We start from the raw sequence: 25,442 nt of genomic DNA on the forward strand, positions 1-25,442 counted from the left end.
CGACACTGGCTCTGCTTCTTTCTTTCTTTCTGAATATGTTGGAGAGTATCATTTCGATTCATAATGTTTGCGTCTCGTTTATAAATGTCATCTAACCTTCTGGCTGTTGTGAGATTGTGAGATACTGCAAGTGCTGTATTCGTACTATTTCGTTACAGCGAGCCCGAAACGTTCGTAGAGGGTGATCGTAGTAACCTCGTCATATTAGTCTGCGCAAAAGAAATACAGAGGCCATTATTGTACGATGATTATTCAGGAGGCATTTATTTCGGTTGAACTTTAGTGTGATCAGGGATACAATTATGAGCTTCGTATTTAGCAATTCAGGAGACGGTACAGTGTGAAGTGAGAGTGCTTTTTTGTTTTGAGAGGTATGTAGTTTTCCTTTATTTTGTGTTCCGTATTTTGTCCTCTTGTTATAACTGAGTTCTGGTGCAACATATCACACACCTTTCTGATAATTTAATTGTTGCAATCACGGCCACGAGTTATTTTTGAATTATAAATAGTTGGTGAGACATCAGTTCGTGGGCCCATTCAGTGAAATTCAGTCATTTCAAATCAGTCACTCTGACGTAAAACATTTCCATAACATACAAAATAGCATCACACTCTGAGTAATATGAAAGGATGTTTACAATTGGGTATGGGTATAGATCATGGCAGAAAGAGGAGGGAAGACACGATTAGATTCCTCTGAGAGTCCCAAGGATGACGGATACAACAATGGTTTAATTAATCATGCACTACAATTACATATACTGTCTTTTGTCTCCTAAGTAAGCTTCCTAGAGCAAAGTGCCTCATTTGATGTCTTGTGCCCATTCATGCAGAAATCACTCCTACCTATCACTGTAACTCACTTGCTTTCCAATATGTCTTGAGCTGTTCAAGAAACAGGTGTCCTTACTGACATCCCTAATTTACAATTCAGTTAGCAGGCAGATGCGTTAGAAGTTCAAAGACACAGCTGTTAGATACTCAGCAAATGCTAAATTATACATTACTTGTGGTACAGTACAGACTGGTGCTCATGGAATTTAATGTTGGCTGATATATGTTCGAGAACAGAACTAACAGACCTACTTTGAGCTACAGGGACAGGCAATGCAATTTGCATCACATTAAGTGTTTAGCATTTTGATAATTCACTGAATCCCTTTGATTATTACAACACAGGCTTCCTTTTCTCAAATTAATCACAAAAGATGTCAAAGGAAAACCATTCAAAGAGCTTTTGTTACACAATCATGCCTTGACAAAATTGATTTTTGTACAGAATGTAAACCCTTTCATCATAATTATACAGCAGGTGCAAAACAGCTCCAAATGAAGAAGGGTAAGATTTATATAATTATACCGTCTAGCCAAAGGATAGTCTTTGATGAACGCTATCTGTCTAAAAAGTATCTTCATGCTATGATGATCATTTAAAGTGCTCTGTGTTTCAGAGGACTCCTGAACAAGACTGGGAAGGTTCTCTCTCAAAGTGCTGCAAGCAGGAGGGGGTTTGGGTGAAAGAAACTGCAGCAGAATCTCTTACAGTACCTACATTTTGAAAAATGACCTGAGCTTTTGAATTCCTTCATTATACTGAGAATGTTAGAGCAGCAATGCAATATTTCTTCAGGGAAATGTACAGAGAAAAACATAACAAAACAAAGGAAAAGGCAAAGAAAAACCAAAACGAAACATTAATACGATGTCCTTGGAAATTTATAGCTTCAAAATGGACAGTGCAAACTGGCTGATCTTTCAACCATTTTTTAGTGCATTGCTTTTTTTTTTCTTTTGTAAAACAGACAAAGTCATCTATCCACGCTAGTCTCTGCCAGTCGATTATTCATGATCCCCAAAGCTCCAACCCCACCAGAGAACCCGTTCTGTCGATTATTAGAGCTGGACGGACGTGGATGACCATTGGCCATTTCAGACAACTGCTTCTGCATGATGGCCAAATTGACTTTATTTGCTGCTAGGAAATCTCTCATAGAGATCATTTCCCCGGACAGCCTGCGTCCGTCAGTCTCACTGTCATTGACCGCATCTGTATCTATCGAGATGACGCGGCGCGTGCGTACGTGGCCCGGAACTACAGCGTTCCTGCGAGGGCGGAAGGGTTTTCCGGGGCAGTGTCTGCAGGTGACCTCCAGCTTCTTCAGCAACCAGTTGAGAACCTGCTTGATAATGATGGAGATGACATTGAAGAGGGAATAGATGCAGCAGACGCCCATGAGGAGAAAAAGAAAGTTGCCGAGCCTGTAAGCTGTCTGGCTTTCGTACGCGGCTCGCTGGCTGCTCACCATGTCTCCAAAGCCAATGGTGCTGAAGGCCACGAAGCAGAAGTAGAGTGAGTCAAAGTATCCCCATCCTTCTACTGAGGAGTACATGGCTGAAGCACAGCAAGAAATGATGATAGCCGCCACGCACAGGATCAGCATCACACAGTAGACGGATGGCTTCCAGCCGGCCAAGTTGTCCGCTTCATTTCCCCCAGTGTTGCTTGAGTCCCGTCTGCTGTCATGAGGCAGCACTCCTTTGCGTCGGCGTTGAATTTCATGGCAGGACTTGAGCACATAGGCCAGCACGGTTATGATTCTCTCCAGGAACAGGTTGAAAAATAAGATGGTGGCCGCACAGCCGATCAGGCCGTAAAAGATCAGGAAAATCTTGCCGCCAACCGTGGCAGGCGTGGTCATCCCAAAACCTGAGCAGTAAAATAGAGTTATCAAATCAGTACACAGAGTTGAGAGCAACTGTTTGGAGAATAGACTAGAACTCAATGATTCTTAACCTAGAAAAGTGCCATATTTCCATGTCAACACAGTGAGAATGGAGTGGCTCCACTTTGTGTGACAACAAACTGCTCTGACTCCTTCTAGCTGCAAAACAAACCATGTTGCCATTGGTGACAGCCACTAATACCCTTCCATTTTATTCATCTTCCACCTCCTCTGTTCCTCATTGACTGAAATGCAAATAACAAGTGGATTTCATTATTATTCTCAGGGATTTTTTTTCTTGAGATGAATGCATTCACTCTAGGGGACATCTTGAGGAGAAGGGCCTGACTCTTATTGAGAACACGTCTACATGCTACGTAGTAGAAAATAAGTATCTGAGGATAATTTGCTTTTGATTACACACTGAACTTGATTACTTGCTTACTTAGTAGTATTTATTCTGAACGATGTAGGAAAACAATCTGAATTTGGCAAATGGCCTAGTAATCTAGTACAATCTGTCCTCCTAGTGAAACTGCAAGTTTATAAAGTAATACATTTGGACACAATGAAATCTAAATGTAGACTACAGTTCCACAGATAAATGATCGTTCTGGCACCTTGTGCTGAATACCTTGTGAGAGATGGCTGAATACTGTAGCATTTCTAAAAAGCTTTGCCATGCAAAATAATCAACAACAGACAACTTCTTCAAATTAAAGTCACCTTTAAAATAAAAATGTAACATTCAGTTAATCCAGAATTAACATAGATCACATGGATGTCATGTATCAAATATCTCCTATTTTCACCCTCGAATATCGAACTGTGCTTTACAGTGACTATTAAATACGTGTGCAGAGCCAGCCCTGAAACCGATTATCAGATTCTAATGGGAGATCAGCATCTCTACACAGTCCAGTGCTTCGTGCATATGATCACGTCAAAAACAAGTCGTCTGTAACTTAATTTGGCTATTTAAAAATAATATGAACGATTAAATTTGTCAAACGGTTCCTTTGAGCTGATCTAAAGAACAGCTGAACTCTTACTCGCAAGCATGTCTCGTATGGCGTTAATTAATAATGAATGAAGGCAGTACGTCGCGATTGCCAGAAGCTTTGTTTTCAAGTTCTTACACGTCTGAGACTTCAACGAGTTCTGAAATCCTCCGTCTTGATATTTGCACTGTTAGAACTAGTCTACTTGCCTTGGCACACCGTGAGGTAGAGGTACTGGATTTTGTCCGCGTCAAATGTAACGGAATCAAATTATGGACGGTCGATAGGGCATTTTAATGTGCTTAAATATTTATTTCGATTTAACTCGTTCTATGTTATAAATTATTTTACTCAGTCACGCTTGTTCATAATGGAACTTTCCGCATACATTAATTTGCATCCACACATCAACAGGTGTTGATGGGGCGAGTGGGAACGTTTGCCAGTGTCATCTTTGTTACTAAACAGCTGTTGGGTTTGTGTTTCCTGCCAAATCAATCGCAAAGACAAAGTTGGTGCCACTTTGCTCTTACCAATGGTTGAGACCACCGTCCCTACGAAATAGAAGGCACCGGTAAAATCCCAGCGAGGTCTGAGAGTGTCCACGCGGATCCCAGCGATGTTCGCCTCCTCGTAATACCTCAGAAACTTCTCCAGCTCGTTTTTGCTGAGATTGTGCTTTAGACTGAAGTGCTCGAATCTTTGTGCCCACCTCTCTTTCGCCTGTTTCTCTTTCGGGTGCTCGAGTGCTGAAAAGACAGCGGCACCGCACAGGAGATAAACGATAATAAGAAGTGCCAACATTACAAACCTCGCATTATCTTCATTCACAGGACCAAACCCACAGCAGCAAGTACCTCGACATGCCATTATGTCACTACTGTTGGAAAGGTCAGAAAGAGTGTCCACATTGTCTCGTCTTTAGCAACGGTCCGTGTACAGAAATCTAGACATTCGCTTTCTTCCATCACTGATGGTCTTCATTCAAAAAATGGGAAAACACCCGATTTTTGGTGTGAAAAGAAAAAAATTCTTAGCGCCTGAAAGAAGCTGGACTGTGGCAGAACAGTGGTAGAAACGCCTTCCTTTTCTTTAGAGGAACGTAATTCTTTACGTTGTTATCCTCATAGATCAGTCAAATGGTGTACTTCATTTGGCCAAGTTCTGTCGAAGAGCATCTATATATATTGGTCGCTCACAGTTATTTCCATACGGGTCATTGATTCTTCTTAGAAAAATTAGTGATCCATGTACTCATTTTAATAAAGCATATCCCTTTGAGTACTAACACAGGCAGACAGAATCAGCGAGTGAATCAATGGGAAAAATATATGCTTGCTATGACAAATATTGGATGACACAATTGTCACACTGTCGTGACTGACAGCAAATATTGGTAAAGAACATATTAGCGTAGATAAGCTTTAAAAAAATGACGTAGTTCCCACAGGTTTCCCCACACTAATTGTTTAAAAAAATGTTCCGTGGACAATTGACATACTTCGCTACAAAAAGTGTCTTTCCCATTTTCAAGGCAATCGTGCAATTCATAAAAGTTGAATAGTTTAGACTGAAACATCCCAATTTACTAATATTTCTCTTAAGAAAATACTTCAGAAGTGTTCGCTGCATTAAGTCCAAACAGTTTACATTACCTAAGGAAGAACGCATTTTAGTCAGTGCTCCAGTATCCGAGATTGCATTGTAACATTTGAAATAGAAGAGTAGCTTGTTGAAGCAGTTGGTCATCGAATGAGGCGTCTCCTGTTCTCGAAGTCAAGCAAAGACACCCATTTTACGTCACATAAACGGAAGTTCGCTCGCGCACCAACTCTCGTGTCTAAATGTAAGCTTGCCTAGTTTCAGAGCTTCACTGCCAATTCTGTTCAAACTAGTGAGCTTCATGGTCGACAAATACAGCACCATGGACAGCAACATAGCTGATATTAATTAAGGAGGGTTTTCCAGCTTTCTGAATTGTCAATATGCCAATCACTAAAAGGAAAGCGAGAAAATGGATATGAAAGAACTATAAGGGCTGAATTTACAGAACCTGACACTGCTGTTAAAGCTATGATTAAAAAAAAACAAAAAACACTACACACGCAGTTTATATCGAAACATGTTGTCTAATTAGAAAAGTTGGTTAATAACATTACAGTGACTAATAATTTGAATCTCTGAACATTTTAATTACTGTAACACTTTTTACCAATGCTTTTGTGCCTTTTTCAATTCAAAATCAGTTCAGCGGGTGAGAATATGTGGAGTAGAGGGCTGTTTTCTCCAAATAAACTATACATATATCAATCACAGAATGCTGATCACAATTTGACTAAGACATAGCACAAATGCACCCTTATCTCTATGATCAATACTTCATTGCCTTTAGGATGGAAGAGTGCCCTCTTTTGTTTGTTCAGACACAGCCTAAAATGGTTTCAACAAATGTCACCGATGTCTTTGTAGAGGTGACATACATAATTCATATCTACAATCCTGATCTCAGGAACCCCAGCCTTCATCATGCATTCCATTGAATTCTGGAATATATAAGAAGTTGGAAATGACAACAACCAGACAACTGCTTACAGAATGACAAAAAAGACTGTCTGTTATAGTTTTCGGAAATGTTTTCAAATATTTGTCTATGAGTGTTAAAATAATACGGACCATTGACAATCCCATGGCAATATAAAATGCATTGTTAAGTTTGCCTCTGCTGTTGCTCGGCAACATGACAATTTCACTGTAAAACGTCTGTGTAAAAGAGCACCAAGCGAGCAGAATGTTTTTTTTTTTTCCTCCTCGTTCAATGGAACAGAGATGGCAGAGATCGACAGTCCCTCCTAATAAACATATTACAACATCACTCAATGGGGCCAAAGACAAAGCAAAGACACCAAGATGCTTGCTTGAGCTCTGCAGCTTTTTATGTGAAAAATATTTTTAAAAAAAAAGAAAAAAACAAAACAAAACAACAACAACAACAACAAAAAACCCCCCCAATCTATTTAGATTCGTTCCCCCCAAAAGAGATTACTATCCTTTTGCCGAATTGTAAACCTAACAGGTAATTTGAGGAAATGTTAATATTCACCCATGAAATGAACAGTTTACATTTACACAGTAGAACATGTAAACTGCTCATGCAGGTGCAAGGTGACATCACCTTCAAATTCAAAACATGTATAGACAACAAATCTGTTTTCACTATTTATTTTATCGTTTTATTATTTTTTTTTTTTACATAGCTTATAAAGAAACGGTACAGTAAAACTGTGTGCACATGTAAAATATTTAATATTCACTAACTATTTATTCTCTACAGTTACAAATACTTAAAAAAAAAAAAAAAAAACGGAAAAAACCCATGATACTCATTTTTAAAAAAATCATTTTTGGCTGAGTTTCGATATTTTTCAACAATGCCATCAACCGAAAGATGAATTAGGGATGGTTCTTCAAGCTCTCTCTTCATAGCACTATAGTTAATGGCAGGACATGCCTGAAGCTCAGAAAAGGGAGAGGATGACTTGATAAACAGCAGTAGGCTTTCTCCAGCTCCACTCCTCTGTCCTTGAGCCATTTGATCCTAGTGAGGCTGAAGCAGTTTAAGATGGCACCCATATGTTGCCATGGGTGTCTGGAGCATTGGTGTATGGAATATTCCAGACCCACGGTTGATCTGAAAGAGCAAGGATCACGCAACAACAGGGATATAACTGATGGATGTAAATAATAATACAAAAAAAACACCTCTGACTTGTCCTTTGCTTTATAGGTCACAAAAAATGGCAGTTTAAGGGCATTTAAATTTTTATTTCTTAAAAAATAAGACGATAGAAAGCTAAGGATGCTGGACTGGTAGAGCTGGCTAGTCAAATGCACCTCACAGACATGACTTGTTTGGTGTCATAAAGCAGATCAAAGGGAGGGTGCATCCTGCAGCACTGCAATACTTTTGAGTTACAAAAAAAAATAATGGGTTTTAGAGTTCTTACAAAGACAAAAGGTACGCAACCAGTGTCCATGGTAACCAGCAGAACTAATAAGATTAAAGTGAAGTAAGGAATTTCAACCCAGCAATCTTGCAAAATCCTCAAGAAGATATTAAGAAAACATGCATTATTATTATTTGGAAAGATTCTAAGTAGTGGGTAAAAAGAACATGCCCCTGGTCTAGTCTTACGAAAATCAGAGATTCAGCAAGTGCTTCTGTATCAGAACGACAAGGTTGCTTAATTGCCAAATTAAACAACAAAGACCTTTCCTTGGGTTATTGAACATTGTCTTACTGAGAACTGAGCAACACATTGTACCGTTCCATGATTACAAAGGCATAAATTACGCTGGAAAATGCACAACTTGGTCCACTTGAGAGGATTCCAATAGCAATTGCAAATGAAACGTGACACTTAACCACACACAAATCACCCAACGATCATTAGAGAACAGCAGAAAGAACCAGAGGAGCAGAAAAAAAATTAATTCCGTAGTCTGGTAAAGAGGATAAAAGATTTCCACTGTGACAGACTCCATATCTGTGTTGGCAGATTGTTTCTCCTCAGTGTGACATTCTCCCAAACAATCTCTGCATCTACTCTGGAAACATTCAACAACGCAATCAACTATTATATCCTACAGAGCACTAACTATGCCAATCAAAACACGTTCAGCTATAAATGAACGACGTTCGACACACCTCATAGTAATCATGGCAGTAATGTTGTTACAAAATTAATCCTATTTTCATTCTGTTTATTAAAAGCATTAGATATAAGATGAGGACAATGCGGTAATCCATTGTAATAATAATGTAGAAGTCCTGAGAGATTTACTGACATGTTTTTCAGGACAGACAGTGTGAAGCATAGTGGGTGGTAGAACATCATGCTGATATATAGCACAATTAAGACATCCTTTGCTCCTCACTGGGCTCAGAGGTGACGGGCAGGAGAGCCAGAAATAGAGGTCTTGTCTGATTTAGCAAGAGGGTTCTAGCTGTTGTTTGCAGTTTGTCATAGGGTATCGTTATTTATAGGTCGGCCCTATATGCTTCAAATGAGGTTGATGCTCAGTGTCAGTTTGCAGCAGGAGCTGGGCTGGTGAGCCTGATAAACTGCTATTCACTGCAGTGGGAGTCAAGCTCTTGTTGTGACAACCAGGCTACAGCTTTAAACACAGAGCATAACAAACATACCCCGTCTCTATTCGTCTTCAGCCGAATAAATTATATCCAGGCCTCAATCTGACATGAAATCACTTGCTAAATGACTTTCAGACCAAATGTATACTCTAAAACATCTCAACTTTACGTAAACGGGTGTTCGGAATAGGATGGAACTAATTGGTCTAGGGTAATGAGCAACACAGAAAGGCTTTGGTTTCAGACAAAGGTTGATCAAAACAAATCTCTCTCACAAAAAGTACAGCTGTTTCTGCCAGAGAACGGTTACCCAGCAGGTAACCCAGCTGTAAAAGAAATTTCTACAGAGAACTAAAGAAAAAAGAGTCACCTGTAATATTAATGTGTAGACAGAAACATGAATTGTGTTAAATATTAACATAGTAATAAAATACTTTCATACATACACGCATAGAAATGGTAAATAATCCCCAAGCCATTTTAAGTTCAGCTAATACACTGAAATATTCCACTTTCTGTCTGCTCGGCCATATTTAAGTTGACTCTCTTTTGAAATGCAAGATAGTAACTGTCCGAAAAGCGCTAAAATACTGACATGACTACTTGCTAACATGAAAGTCTTTTACTATCATCATTTCAAACGCACATAAAGCAGACTTATAAATGTTTTAGAAAATCAGTCCAGGAGAATACAATCACTTTAGCAGAGAGTAAAAGAAGGCTTTGACTTTGCTTAACCTCATTTTGATGAGGGGAAATGTTAGTTAAATGGTTTGCTCTAGGTGGGGAATTATCTAAGTGGGAACTCAAATTTGCATACACAACTACTGCTCAGGTTGGTATCCCACATACTTTAATTATATGTCTTTCATTGTACTCCTACTAATATGCTATATGTATCAATGCTGTGTAGGATGAATATTTCATTAGTTCACAGGCTGAGAAAAGATGGGGTTCAGTAATTAAAACTGAAATAAATATTTATGTCCACTGTTACCATGTCCATTTCAGGGAGAGATTCATGCAAGCAAAGATTTTGGTCTCTTGTTCACTTGATATCCCCATGGAAAATTCTATTCAGTTCGAATGAAAACAATAAAATATTTAAAACCCCTGGCGCATTCTGAGTTGAAGAATGATTTCTTTTTTCATGGCAAAAGTATTGCTGCTCTGACTCACCGACTGGCTGGAAAAATCGACATACGTTTGCAAACACAATGTTTTCAGGAGGGAAATGAATTTGGCAAACTCTTAACACAAAGGAAGTGAATTATCTGTTGATATATTACAATGACAATGTTGGAAATATGTAGTCATTTAAAGAGTGGGTAGACTGTGAACACACAGCTACCTCACTATGTAGGTTCAAGGTTGAAGGCAATCACAATGTTGACTTTCCACGGAGCCTTTGTTAAGTGCTGTCTGTCCTTCCCCGTTCTTGACTCTTGTCTCGTCTTGAGTATGGAGAAAATCGAGTATGCTTTTGAAATGCACTGACCTGCTGTGACTGCATTCTCTGCCTCTGGCAGAATCCTCTTTGTGCACTCAGACTTTCTCTTTTGGTAATATTTTGGATCAACCCAAAAAGCACAAACAGACAAATAGACTCACGTGTGCCTTACCGTATTTTCCTTGGCACTACGGTGCAATACCGAGTGCTGTTGAGCTGGTCTACAGTGTACGTGGTGTCAGTGATTTGTGCTTAAAGAAAACTCAATGAAAGGACGAATGAGGGAAGCATGTACGCGATACCTGTGGGTATTAGCACCAATTAGCATAACACAGGTCAATAAATGTCCCACGAGGTCAGTGGACACATGTTTTTTAATGGTCCCAAAAGCCCTGCCCACTCAGCTGACATTGCTGGCACTAGTCAAAGCTGGGCTGTGTCACTGAAGACCTGTGCTACCATAGTAACCAGACAAGAGTTTCTGCCTCAATTCATAAACTGATGAGTACTTGCGTTTCGATGGCACAATCGATAAAAGCGAGCCATTTTCTCACTGTGATTAAAGGTCAATCGGCCAGAGCATGGGGGCATGGCCCTCAGATGTCGTGATTACAATTTACTGTGGAATGCGCAACCATTCAGAAGGAGGCATTTCGTCGCAATTACAGGCCGGCGCAATCAAACAACCGACGCTGGCCAATCATATACATTTCGCAGTCTGTGCAAAGCGTCTACGCATTGTAGACAATACACTCCTACGCGATCAAACAATCGTTGTATCTGAAGTATAAATAGAAAGCCCTTGATAATGGAGGAGCAGTACGTGACAGAAGGAAAAAAAAAAAAAAGACTTGCCCCATTTTTTTTTTTGTGATATATATTGTCACCATGGCAGCGTGAACAGCTTGCTTTTGTTCCCAGAGTTTGTCTCACTGACCATATTTCAGAAGCTGTAATTTTAAGCGAGGGAGAGAGTCATAGCTAAATACCATACAAACCCCAACATTAAGACAGCATGTCTTCCAAGATGATCTTCTTTCATTTGACTCCCAAATACAAACACCTGTTTGTTGCCGACGCTGAAAAAACATCTATTGTACATGTCAGGATACTGTGTCTGTCTAAGCGGCCAGTAACGTATAATTTCTTTTTTCTCCCCAATGGAGAATATTCTCTGTGCAGTCAGCTGGATGTAAAATGATGTGTTAACCTGTGACAGTGGCTCACTGAATTCTGTCAGTCTAAAATTAAACTGATGCAAAGCACTTTAAGCTCATGAAGAATAATGCAAGACAAAATCTGTGCTGTTACAGTGCCGGCTCACATCAGCAAAATAGTCAGAGGCAAAAAAAAAAAAATATGATAGTTCACTGTTTTTACGTCGCAGTTCTGTAGAGGTTTCTGCAGTTGATCTGATTTCTCAAGACAGTGCTCATAAAAGCTTTCAGTTTCTTCTTTAATAACCCATTGTCTATCTACATATTTCTGAAATAGGACCAACCTCTGGTGTATTCCACTGGACATACATTACGACTGAAACTTAACACAGATACAAGCTGTAGCACACGGCTTGAAATACATAATCTCATTGTTCCATCGCAGCCACCGTTGTATTATGTTGTTAAAACACATTCTGGTTTCCAGCTGAATGGGTGTCCTATTAAACCATCAAACTGTGGAAAAGCTAGGAACACATCACAATGGATGATGTAAAAGAAATGTGGAAACTGTTCACTGTACTGCTTTAGTATTCCAGAGTAGCACTCCATCAGCTCCCTCTTCATTAGCTCTCTCTGAGAGCAGTCAACCCCCCCCCCCCCCAAAAAACAGAAAAAAATCCCCAAAAAAGCACACTCTCATTATAACAGGGACATCATTAATTACGGGAGGAGCTATGTGAACGGTCAGGGTATCGGGAACATGGGTGAGTCACTTTCCATTAGTCTGGAGAGAGGTTTGCTGGGTCTAAATGCTTGGGTTAGTCAGTGCTCTGACCTAAAAAGTCATTCAGGCCAATTGTATGTCATTTTGTGGCTTTAGTTTGAAATAATTACTATTTATTGAGTGGCAGATTGAACTGGGGGTTTAACTGTGAAGCTCAAGCGGTTTTCACCATGGTGATGAGTCACCATTACTTCTTGTACACACCGAAAAACCATATTTGATCAACGCTCACTCAAAATTGAGATAAATGGGCAAGAGTTTCACACAGCAACGTGAAGCTGAAACTGTCATCTTAAGTGCTCTGACATACTGCAATGCCTGTACAGGGAAAAACCTGCAATTCAGCTTTCTTTCATGAACGTGTACCCTATAGCCATCACAGTACCTTAGTGTAAATATCAAGGTGCTATCTGGGTTATTATAATAGAGAGTTATAGTTGACGAGGACCTGGTGATGTTGTGAGAATTGGAAACTGTGAGAAATCCATTGTTACCTTTGCCAGAGTAACGCTGGGGTGGGAGGTCGAAGGGGACTGGGAAGCCTTTTGTTGAGCTTGTGACAGGAAAGACGTTCTTCTGCACTGAGAAAGTGCTCATGTTCTACAACACAAAACATTCAGAACAGTTAGGGATACAGTGGGGAAAAAAAAACACTCAATGAAAACTCAAGAAATAAAAAATTACGAATAATCATAATAATAAAAAAAAAAAAGTCCTCAAAATATAAAGCAGATATCGAAACGGCAGACCCAGACTGAACCGATAAAAAAAAAAAAGGAGCGAAAGAAAATAAAACATGTTCGCTCATTCTCATCTGTCCCAACATACCCAGAGGACACTGTGCAGGAGTATTTTTCTCCCCTCTCTATAAGACGAAATTCTCATTTGTGTAGATGAAACGATTGTGGAGGTGGAAGGACTTTAAGGGCAGTGGGAAAGATATACGAGCCGGGCTCAGAGCTCTCCTGCATTCCCTCACAGTGGCAGGGGGTAACTGAGTAGATGGATTATTCAGTACCTTACTCCACAGAGGCTGCTTTACAGGCACCAGGAACAAACCCATTAGGTGAGTCAACAGCTTTTCTCAGCAAACACAAGGCTAAGCTGAGGCTATTACCCACTTTATGAGTTTTCTCCTAAACCATCTTAATTGTAACTGGCAAGAAACTAATCGAAGCGAACAAAATCACAGTCTTATGTGTTCACTTACTTTGGCTTGTAAAACAGTACTGAATTGTGCTAATCATATGCTATGTTGCATTTAAGTGATTCAGTATATAGATAATGCAAACATTTGCCCATACTTTTACTTTTCTGTAAGGTAGTCTGAGAAAGTAACTGTTCCATTGTTGCATTGTTTTATCTGAGAATTAACAAAATTGAACCTTTAACTTTTTTTCCTCTTTTTGCATCTTAACATACATTTTTAATGTCTATGTAAAACTATCAGGTTGATTTCATAGACTGCCAGTCCTGCTATCCAGGGTGGTATTCATAGCTCAGACTAGGAGTATGAAAACGAATGCAATTCACAGTTCTGTTCTTTAGTTTATCACAGTGTCATGGCTGCCAAATAGAATTTATTGCTTTATAAAGATAAATAAATACATATGCACTGCTATGGATTCTTCAAAAGTCTTAAATGTCCTTCAAAATCACCCAGAAAAACATCCAAGCCATGTGCAACACTGATAAACAGTCAGCAAGCATTCACGTTCCCCCAGGAGGGAGTGGCTTTGCTGACAGGTGGCCAATCAGAAACCCTTTCAATATGTGGGGCAGAGATTTACTGTAGCTCTAGCAGGAGGCACTAATTGAGTGATTTATTGGGGTTTTAACTCAAATTTCTGCAGCTGGACGGTGCTGACATTATCCCAGCAGGTCAAGCATGATGGCCCTAGAGAACTGATATTCCTGCTCCAACTCAGTAGCATTTTAAAACCCCAGTGGAGAGGTTACTGTGTGTTCATTTCAGCTGTACGCCGGGTACTGCTAGACACGGTGTGAGTATTACGCGAATGGCATTTCAAACCTCTGCTAAGCAAGAGACTGAGTTAGAACAAAAACCTTTTTCAAACCTAGATATATTTGAATCTTCTCGGAGATATTTCATACTTACTAGGGGTGGGGGAAAAAAGATTGCAGTATAACCTCGCTCCTTCATCTGTCATCATTGGATATAAGGATGATACGCATATAACTATCCATAACATAATAAAATGGTTTGAATTAGTGCCATTGATCATAGATCATTACTTGGGGAGGAAATCAAATCACCAAACTTTGTTAAAACCACAGAGAAAATCTTGAGATTCGAAACGTCCCTCATAAATCTTGATTACTCCAGTGCTAAAGGCCATATCATAACTGAGTAATTGATGAATGGCATCTGCAGAGAGGCACAGAGTCATAATGATAAAAAAAATAAATAAATAAATAAAAAGGCAGCTCCGCTTGGGAACTGCTCACCTATTTTGAACAGCGAGAGCACACCCTATCCCTGTCCTCTTTCAAACTCATGTTATCCTTTTTTTTTCTTTTTTCTTTTTTCCAGAGGGTGAGAACTGAACCAGACCGTTGCTTAGCAACTTTTTAAGCAATTCTAAGACCTACCCTGACAACAAGGACAAATTACCCGGTGAGTATGTGAAAACTACACAAAAGCCTTCTCACTTCATATGGACTAAGAACGAGAAAAATGCACCCAGAAGCATTATTGAAGCTCTGTAGCACTTAGCAAACGAACTCTACCTTTCACCGTAATGTACATATCATGGAATATACACACATTACGGTGAGGTGGGGTGGGGGTGGAGAGAGAGCAGTCCGTCATTACACTGTGGAAAAAACACTCGTCCCCCTGTTGCCCACTGGGGTACACTCTAACAATACCACTATTCAAATCAAAGACATGTCTGCATGAGTTCTCAGACTACTTTTTTGTTAAGTCAGCCGAATATTTCCCCCCCCCCCCCCCAGTCATTTAAGGTATGAACTGAGATGGAAAAAATAACAGGTATTCATTTTACTAAGTCCATCTCATGTTCAGTAAAAAGGATGGGAAAATTATACCTATTGAGAGGCAGCTCTTTGAATCGCCGTACTTACAAAAGCTGAAGGGAGGAAGAGAACTCCCAACTCGTAGGAGCGAACCATCATCTGGGTGTTATTCTTCTCCAGAGCTCCCCAGGCAGCCTTGGACAAATTGGCACTGAGGAAAAGCAATGGGTGAAGAGATGGATTACAATGAACAAGTCATAAAGTTCATTACAATCTCACCCTGAAGAGGGTTAAAAAAAAAAAAAAAAAAAGAAAGAAAAAAAACGAATAGCCATTATCCCAGTGTTTAACTCAAATGTCCTTAACATCAGCAAGACACACAGCATGAATGGTATACTCCAAAGATCAAAAGGCAATTCTCATAGAAAGCTTCTCTGTTTAGAAAACAGTATTCCTGAAGGCCTCGCTGCCTCTTTAAATAGTATGTGTGTTTGTGTGTGTGTGTGTGTGTATAGGAGTGTTTTGGAACTTGAAATATGAAAGAGAGCAGGAATACTATGAAAGCTCTCAAAGTTTTTTTTCTCTCCCTTTTCATTTGTGTGAGTATTGCAATTATGGTGTGGGAGGTTCAGAAAGGCAGGCAGATGCCGAGGGTTCCTCGTGTCTGACGTAGGCTTTAATCTTCATGAAAGAGAATGAATAAATCAGGCCTGCTGTCCCGGCCAACAAGAGGACATATCAAAATGTCCTCTGAACCTCCTTCTTCAACAGAAGACTGATTATAACAAGCCAATCCCACAAACAAGGAGCTGCTACTAATCATTTACACAAGCTAACGACAGACAGGAACCAGTCCTAAATGATGGTTGAGATGTGAACATTGTATTTTATGCAATTTGTGACCGTGGATAATGAAGTAGGTTTTTCAGCTGTACGTTCTCCTTGGTCTTCCTTCCTTTCATGATGTCTCGCATATGCTAGCATAGAGAAAACAAGCAGCTCTCATGGGTATACGCAGTATTCATCAATCCAACTTATTAATTCCATCATCAAAAGCTAGGGACAATTAGATGGTGTGGCTTGAACATTTTCCTGCATCTGGTTTCAGAGGTCTGACCCTGAGACTTAATTCAAAAGACAATCAAGGGGTAGAGTGTTCTAACACTTCATTGCATTTTACTATTCATCAGGCAATCCACTTTATCTCTACAACTGAACTTCAGTGGAAGGACCGTGTTGAAGAACTATCAAGATCCAATAAAGACTTATTGTGTGTGAAATGCAGTGAAACAGATCACATGTCCAGAGTTCATTGCATCTAAATGGCCAAACATTAACATAATATAAGGTAAAAGACAATAATCATATGTTGTCTGAGACAGCTCTATATTGGAATATGGTTATTACCCTGCTGCTAGGCAACAGGCCCTGAAAGCTTAGATAAACCTAAACACAGTTAACGTATATTGTGTAAATATATATGTATCAACAAGAGTGAATTGGCGAGGAGTCCTTGGCAAGAGGCATTATCAGTGAAAGAACAGGCTGAATACACATCGGAAAAAAACCTCCTACTATTCAGTCCATACTGTGACAATGAAAGGAAAGCTATAAGGGAGTGAAGATCTGAAATTATTCTCTTATGTGTGAATTTGTACAACTCACTGGTGCCAAGGAAACAAAGCTTTCTTATCCTGCTTGATATGAACAATAAACCTAATCTGCTTGGTTTGTTTACATGACATATATTGGTTGTTAAAAGAGTTGTCTGACTATCAAGAGAATGGTATATGACATGTTCTTGATCATCTTGCAGCACTATCTAAATTGTACGTTGCTATGCAGCAAAACATACTGGATTCAATTAAAAATTGATCAATGAAAAAAGAAAGGAGCACATTTGTGGATGTAGAAAGAATGCTCAAACCTTGAAAAACGCCCTCTAAATATCAGCATGATTGCTTTAAGTGAATCAGTTGGAGAATCCAAGATAGAACTTGAATATCTGCCTCTGTGAGCTTGTGGCACACACACGTGCAAACCCCCCAGAAATCCAACCACACACATGCACACAAACATGCACACACCTAACCTTGTGACGAGGAACCAGGCAAGTTGGGTGAAGTCTGGTGATACCCTCATATAGGTTTTAATGTGTGGCATGGCGTCAGTCCTGCCTGATGTCTCTGCTTGCCAGTGGCTGTAGGGGAAGAATAGAAGAAAGAATGGAGGGGAAAGAAAGAAAGAAAAAAGAAAGAAAGAAAGAAAGAAAGAAAGAAAGAAAGAAAGAAAGAAATATTGGAGGGAAATGAATGAAAGAGAGAAAGAAAGAAAGAAAAAAAGAAAGAATGAGAGAAAGAAAGGTAGGAAAAGAGAGTGAAAACGTGATGGGGGTAGAGGGGGAGAGAATCAGAGAGAGAGAGAGAGACAGAGAAGCAGGAGAGAAAGAACACCTGCTGTTAGCCAAATCGACTTAGAAGGTGCAAGAATAGTCCTGTAGAAGTGTCTCTCAGTTTTCCCAAAGTGTAGAGAGTGCTGCGGATGTTCACGTGTTTCGACAGGATTCTACTCCTCAAATCGTGGGAACCCACTCAAGGCCAAATTTACTCCTCCGGGAATAATTACCTCAAGCGCCCCAATCTTTAACTGTAAATATGCATAGAGTTGTCAGAGTACGGTGCACTGATGCATGAAGCCAAGTTTAACTAACAGGCAGTGAGATTGCACCAGCTATGTCGAGGGGCTGTCTTTTCATGCAATCCACATCTCAGACCAACCTCCCTGAATACTCAATTAGACTGTTAGCATCAATGCTAAATAGGATTGGATAAAGTCTCTTTGGAAATTCTTAAGGGTTGAGTTTATGGTTGTTAGACTGCTCTTCAGAAATGCTCTCCCGCAGCTGTGTGAGGAGTGTGTCTGAAGAGTCTTCCCAAGACCAGCAGAATCCATTACATTACAAAACAGCTCTCAGCCACAGGACATGTGGGTACATTCACACGCTGAATGAACGATCAGCAGATGCTGAACAATATCAACTAAGAAGCAGCATAAGCACGTACATTTTGGGATACTGTGGAGGGTAAAAAAGGCACACATGTGATGCACATCTATTTAGGGTGGACGCCGTCGGAGTACATGCTACAATAGCAAGTGGGTAAAGCAGGTGATGTATGGAACAGATTGTATGTGACAGCAGTTATGGCTTTTTCCAAAAATCTCCTACAATATAATGTTTTACCCCTTGATGGTAAAATAAATTTCAAAGTTAATAATAAATTCTGGGTAACACAGACTTGAGATGGGTGAAATGGAGGCGTGGAGGGAAAAAAACTCACTGGAAGTAGGAATGAAGCCAGAGCTGTCTCTGTGCAGTCTGGATACTGTAGGGTAAAGATCCACCAGCTGTGGGGAACAGAATACAGGCACAGGAGGTGCAGGTGTTAGGAAAAGAGTGGAGAGGTGCTCTTGTTGTATGTCTTCCATTACAAAGGACAATGGTACCTGGATAGCCCTCCAGACTAGTCCGCACATTGTCCACAGAGGGATAGACCTTGGGATCAGAAGATACACCCACACACACACGCACACACACATGCACAACACGCACACAGACACAGACACACACACATGCACAACACGCACACAGACGCAGACACACACACATACACACATTAAAATCACAGTAATACTACATCTTCATCTTTCTGGCTATTACTTAGTTGCTGGTATGTAATCATTCTTACTGCAAGAAAGAAACATATGCAGTATAATCAGGGTCAACAAACAACCAATCTTCAAACAGTAAGTACAACAATATTTTCCTCTGTCTGTGTATTAGCCGATGAAATATAGTCATCTTTACTCTGACACACACACACTTTATAATCACTGATAAACAACCAATAAAACCGATAAACAACCATTATTCAAACGATAACTATGTTTTCCCCCCTCTCTCTGTCTCTTGACCGTTGATATATAATCATCACTACTGTAAAACTCCATTTGCTCCCTTGATAAACATTTAGATTTTGTTAGAGACAGGATATGCTAAATACAAGCAGGAAGAATTAGGAGTTCTGGATGACAGTAGTGTCTTTATGTCGCTGCGTTTGGACCTGGATTGGTTTCTGTCGCTAGAGACACTGGAGTGATGGCTTGCTGCGGAGCAGTGACTTTTCAAGTGACATTTAACAATAGCTCCATCAGAAGAAAGAAAAAAATCAATTTAATCTCTTAGATCTGAGCCGATATTCAAATGCAAATCACTTTTCAGGATCTTTTTTTCAGGTTTGTGACATCCTTTATTTGTTATTGAAAATCATAAGAGAGATGAAAGGAGAAAAAAAAAAGGGTGGTATTGTGAAACTGCCTTAGCGTTTAGTAATTAAATCAACTTTATTGGTTTTAAATATAAACAAACTGTAATTAAACATGCAGAAAGCATTAACTGTCAAACAAATTGTTTGGAGGCTTTCTAAAATGCGGACATTAACGTTCAGTTATCACTGCCCACACATAACACAGGTACACACACACTGATCAAAAAAAAAAAAGGCAGACGCACACTCACTCACGTTCACATTTCATCCTCCTTCCAATTAAATCAGGACAATTAACAGTTTGTGTATCCAAACAAGCTCTGCAAACTGCAGCACTGTTTACCCATATACCCAAACAAGCATGCCCCTTCAAAATTCAGCGAGATCATAAGACAACATGAACTGTTTAATCTGACTGGTGTAAAGGGCTTTTTGAGAGAACTGTGTGTGAAATTCTCACCAGAAGCATCTGGGTCTCTGAACTGGTAGATGAGTTCCCTCCCTTCCCCAGTGTGGTCAGTGTGCGCTGGAATTCTCCAGCTAGCCATTTGGTCTTATCAATGCCCATGGAGCCAATGCTCGAGAACTGGCCGACTATGGGCCACTTTTCCTCGTTGTGAATGGATTTTGTGTGTTCGCTCAATAACTGATAAAAGAACAGAGAGATGTCTCTGAAGTTCAATAAGAACTTACTGCATTGTGAAACAATCAATTCATCAGTTCCTCTTGTTTTTAAAGTCAGAATTATCTAGAAATGCCAGGAGAAAAAAAACCTAGGAAAACCAAGCTAGATCACTAATTCATTCACAGGCATATCGCTACCTTTCTTAGTCTCAAATGACCCCACTTCTCCATAGCAGGCCCTTGGAATCTCCCTGGAGTAGAGCCGATGAGATAAACTCTAAAAGAGAGGATTTGCATAATTTAAATCTCAAAAAAAAAAAAAAAGTCAAACCATTAAAGACAGTTATTTCAGTGCCTCTCAGAGAAGCAGGCTTATGCGAGCAGGAGAGGCGCAGAGTTTCGGTGAGGCTGGTAGGCCTGACCTGGTTTCTGACAGGTCGTGCTCTTTGATGCGATTGATCCAGTCAGCGAGCTCAGGGGCGCGGTAAGCCTCCAGGTATTCCAACAGGTCTCGTTTGAAGTTTGTGGGAGATTCCCCAGCTGTCTCTGGGCTTCCCTCTGGCAACCTCGGGTAGAGGGGACTCATCCAAAGCCTGGGGTCAAAGGCACAGGAATCCGCTTGACTCAAAAAGCATCATTTCAACTGTAGTTCAAGTCAGAGACTTTGTTATCTGTGGATGGTTTGATTTAAATGTATTTGTACATAGCTGTGCCAGAAAAAAAATAAATAAATACAGCGGATGCATAAGAATAGAACTGAGAAACCATGACAGAGAAAAAATGTAACACATTGTTTAACACCCAGACTCTCACTGTTACAGGTCAGCTGTCATATCACTACAAACCATTTGTGAGCAAGCATTTTAAAATCGCTGATGGAAATATTCTGCTAAGGCTTCTGAGGAAAAGCCAAACTGCTCGTGATTGGTGTTTTGCGAGGATCCGTCTTGACGGACCGATCATAACGATTCAGTCCACGGAGCTTTCAGCGCAGATCAATACTGCCTCTGATTGGCAGCTTAGAAAGTGAAACATCAGAAAAAAAAAATAACCTTTTACCACGGATCCTCTGGGACAGCCTGCTGAATGCCAATTGAAGTGAATATTAAAAAGCGTGTCAATGTTGGCTAAGAAATAGCATGGTCTGTCAGGATCACGCAGGCTCTGATGAGGGCAAACAGCATGAATCTAATGACATTCATTGGCTTGCTCTCCTTTTAATGTTTACAGATGAATGAAACGCGGGGGACTAAAAACAAGGTTTAGGGAGAGGGAGAGTCGCTGGAGAGACACTGACACGAGGAGCAGGGAGGAAACGAGGACCCGAGTCCACTGAAAGTACTGCTCCTCAAACGTTATTGGAAGACCTGAGGCCACCGAAAGTACCAACGCCATTGTTCAACCAAGCTACTGAACACAATGTTGAATATTCTGTTAGCACTGAGTCACCATTAGAGCAGTGCTTTTATAGAGCAGATATAAACAGAACAAAAGGTGTGTGTGTGTGTGTGTATTCAGTGCAGACTGTCCTAACTAAGGCCTATATACCACGACAGAGATTACCATTGTCAAGGAAAATGAAAACTGTAACACACAAGAGGACAAGACGCAGTCAGTTTTTTTTGTCAGATTGCGTTGCGTTATGGGAAAGTGTGTTTATCACTTCTTTCACTGCCGCGTTGTGCAGCGTTTCTTTAATGCAGTGCTGCTTTTATGGCAGTTTAACTGACGTGCATCCTGACTTTAAGTAATTTCAAACGTCAGAACTATAGTTCTCTACCATTCTGAGCTGGTAATGTAACGAGGTGGATGAAAAAAAAAAAAAAGGGTTCTGCACTCTTTCACCAATCATCACAAATCCTCCCTAGACTGCTTTCTTTGAACTTCTGATGGGGAAAAAGAAAAAAAAAGAAGAAGAAGAAGAAGAAGAAGAAAAGATAAATCTATGCCAACACATTTTTTCCTTTTAGGACTCCAGTCTTTATGTGCTGTGAGGTTCACTCTAAAGAGTTGAAAATGTTCAAAGACCAGTGCAGTTCCTTGTTACAATCTGTTCCTTATTGAGCACTCTCTTCAGATTGGCATGAATAAGCTCTACTCAAGCTGATCACTCTTTTAATGAAAACTTATTTCATATAGACCAAGCGCTCCCTCACATAAAAACACCTACGAAAAATATTTTGTGATGAGTGCCACTTTGTACTTTGACTTGCATTCATCTGTAGGAGGGATAAACAGCATTTGAATATTTCATAGGCACCGTGTAATCCTAAAATGTAATTGTATTGTCGACCCTACTATTCAAGTTATTTCTGTGCAGTCTATCTCATTTATACAGCAGATTTTTTAACTAGAGAGTGTTCTGTGAGAGTGTGATTGGGTTATTCAAATTTCCAAAGCCCTACATTCTATTTGGGATAAATCGGCTTCATTTCAATTTCCTCTAAGTATCTGCTCTGTGTGGGTTGTCATGGCAACTGCCCGAAAATGTGTTATTAGACTCGGTAATGCATGACACCTATTACAGTTATGAAACAAATGTTTTTTTTTTTTTGCATCCTGGAAATGAACTGTTTTAAAGAAAGGCATCAATGATGCTATGAAAATAAACAAATATATACAATTCCATCAGTGTTCAGGCATTGAGCAAAACTGTCTTAATGAAACGCATCATCTCAGCTTAGACCATCACAATACTGAGTCCTCCTAATTAATCACATGTTCAACTCATCTTAACCCAAATGATGGCCAATCATCTTACCCTTGTGTCTTCTGGTACCAATCAGCTCGAATTAAATTTGAAGTGAGAATGATGACTCTGAATCCCTCCAGATACCACAGCAGCATCATTTTCCTGTAAATCGGATGAAATTTCAGGAATTTAAATGGTAAATTTAAAGAATAATTGTAGCGTTCCCCTAAATGCGTCCCTATTCATTTTGAGAAATATCCATATTTCCGCCCTATTCATACTAGATTATGATCATAACACAGCATAGTATTAAACACAACGTGTTCATTTTATTTCCATGCAAACACCAGGTCCATAAGGTATTACTACACCAATTACCAGTGTGGGACTTGGAGGAGAGGAACCCCATCTGATAAGCTCTGCGCTAATGAATAAATCAGAGGTTATGCACCAGGGAGGCACGCTTTGAGTTCATTTGAGGCGAGTTAAGAACAAAAAGACACCCTGACACAGGTGTTTCCAAAGGATTATGACATTAATTTTTTATTTACTTCATTAAGAGGCAGCAACAGGAAATCACAGGGTGGGGATTAAAATATGTTCTATAGTCCTAAAGGCTGCTTCCACTCTCTGAACTTGAATAAAACATGTGGAACATCCATCTACGAAAAAGGCTAAACCTTCAATTGACTTCATGAATATGCAACACTGTTCAGGTTGAATATCTATTTTAAACTCACATTCAAATCAAGGTACTGCTGTCAAACTGAACACTGACAGTAACACAGATTTAAGATGTTTTAGCATATGGTAGTGGGGTAAATGCCACATTTTTGACATTAATGGAAAAAAAAACATGAATATTTATTAAAATATAAATATATAAAATATAGGGTGAGGTGCACTTACGTGTGATGGGTGCCAAAGGCAATATCCAATTTGGCCTGAAAAAGACAAACTGATATCTGATTCTGTGCCGCCAAATACAATGGAAAGGAAAAAAAAAATTGCTCAAGAAAAACTGAAAATCATACGTTGGCTCGAAGTGACTTGGAAAAGACAGAGAGAGCATTTTTAATTGCATTTTACTGTAAACTGTACTGTAACAAGGTTATCTGTCATTCATAAGATACACTCAACAGCTCAACGGCTCCCTCAGGTGGGCAGAGTAGTTTACTACAACACTGCCCATGTTTTTTAAAAAAAGGGTAATTTTGATGACTTGAAGATGAAAACCATAAAACAGAGGCAAGCAAATAATAAGAGACCAGAGTGTAGCACCTGACAGAAGCGGATATGCCCATATGGTTGAGCCTGCTGGATTAATCGTGCCTTAGATTCCCGTTTTTCTCCATGGACAAGCATGACCGGCTTATCCCTGGCCGTCAAACAGCGAGAGCAACATTCAATTCATTTTTCACTAAGCTGTTTTACATGTAGAGCTTTAGACAACACCTGACACATTACGTAAACCATGTTTGCACCATAGTATTGTTCAGGTTATGAATTCTACAACTAAGTGGAAGTGAAGACAACAAATAAAATGGTTTGAAGCGTTTTTTTTAAAGGTGTGAATGCTAGAAAAAACTATGCTTTGTGACTTTACCTAAACTCTGGAGGGTACTGCTCCACCATCCATGGAATATCAAAGCAGTAGTTAAACTGAAAAAGAGGAGGAAATGCAGAAATGAATCTTATGTCACAAGCATGTGTGAAATACAAGTAGGCTCTCACCATAATCACACTATACCTGCACAGATTCTTTCAGCGTCCCAAACATAGGTGAGAGAATTTCTAATTGAGAAAAAAAAATGTGATTCATCTTGTTTTTGTCAAATATTTTCAGTGTTTTGCAATCATTTCAAAACAGTCATGTTCAGTACCTTTAATATGTAAAGCTCCAGTGTTGTACTTCTTATCTATACCGGTAACTTTGTTCAGATAGAAACGAAAAGTGTCATTCATAGAGGACAAATTGGTTTCAAAGAAGTCGGCTGGCTCTTCTTTAAAGTAAGCGGGGCCGTGAGGACTCGGCGGTCTGGCGTCTTCCTTTTTCACCTTCTTAGGACTTGAATGCTTGGGTTGGGACTTTTTAGACTGGCTTTGTTGGTTCAATTTGGGAGCTTCATCGTCACTGCTTGAAAGGTCCCAACCTGTTTCTTCTGTTTCTCTCTTTCTTTTGACTGCAGGAGAGGGGCTGTTTTCGTATTTGACCGGATTGTTCTGATTCACGTGGGCTGCGCGTCTGGCCTCAGAGCCCATAACAGGTAGAGTTGTTTTCTCAGGCACCATGGCTGTTGATGGTTTTACTTCTTTTCCAGCATTGGGTTCAGGACCTGCTTTTGGTCTGAAAAAGGATTCCATCCTATTAGATTTGCTCTGGGGTTCAGGGTTATTGTATGTATCTGAATTCTTTGGGGGAGTTGGGGGTATGACATTGTCATCGTCGTCATCACTACTGGATAGAGTCCATTTGCCATGCTGACTCTCCTGGGACATTTTGTTTAGCTGTTGAAACTAAAACAAATGGCAAA

The 25,442-nt window shown here is 39.8% G+C and overlaps 2 protein-coding genes across 2 annotated transcripts; both read right to left on the reverse strand.

Annotated features, from left to right (window-relative positions):
- Positions 1 to 1,808: 1,808 nt before the first annotated feature.
- Positions 1,809 to 4,594, reverse strand: kcnk13a (potassium channel, subfamily K, member 13a). Its single transcript, XM_030788418.1, has 2 exons — positions 4,258 to 4,594; positions 1,809 to 2,707 (listed from the first exon to the last, which is right to left on the reverse strand). The coding sequence occupies exons 1-2, from the start codon at positions 4,592 to 4,594 to the stop codon at positions 1,809 to 1,811; spliced, it is 1,236 nt and encodes a 411-aa protein (XP_030644278.1).
- Positions 4,595 to 7,338: 2,744 nt separating this feature from the next.
- Positions 7,339 to 25,407, reverse strand: tdp1 (tyrosyl-DNA phosphodiesterase 1). The gene is made up of 16 exons (XM_030783973.1): positions 25,266 to 25,407; positions 24,792 to 25,166; positions 24,659 to 24,702; positions 24,515 to 24,570; positions 24,190 to 24,286; positions 23,818 to 23,852; positions 22,978 to 23,070; positions 20,639 to 20,809; positions 20,415 to 20,493; positions 20,053 to 20,238; positions 18,772 to 18,820; positions 18,606 to 18,672; positions 17,360 to 17,467; positions 15,376 to 15,478; positions 12,762 to 12,867; positions 7,339 to 7,412 (listed from the first exon to the last, which is right to left on the reverse strand). Exons 1-16 carry the CDS (start codon positions 25,405 to 25,407, stop codon positions 7,339 to 7,341), a joined length of 1,785 nt encoding a protein of 594 aa, XP_030639833.1.
- Positions 25,408 to 25,442: the final 35 nt, after the last annotated feature.

The sequence above is a fragment of the Chanos chanos genome, chromosome 1 (genome assembly GCF_902362185.1).
Source record: "Chanos chanos chromosome 1, fChaCha1.1, whole genome shotgun sequence".
NCBI classification, from domain to species: Eukaryota; Metazoa; Chordata; class Actinopteri; order Gonorynchiformes; family Chanidae; genus Chanos; species Chanos chanos.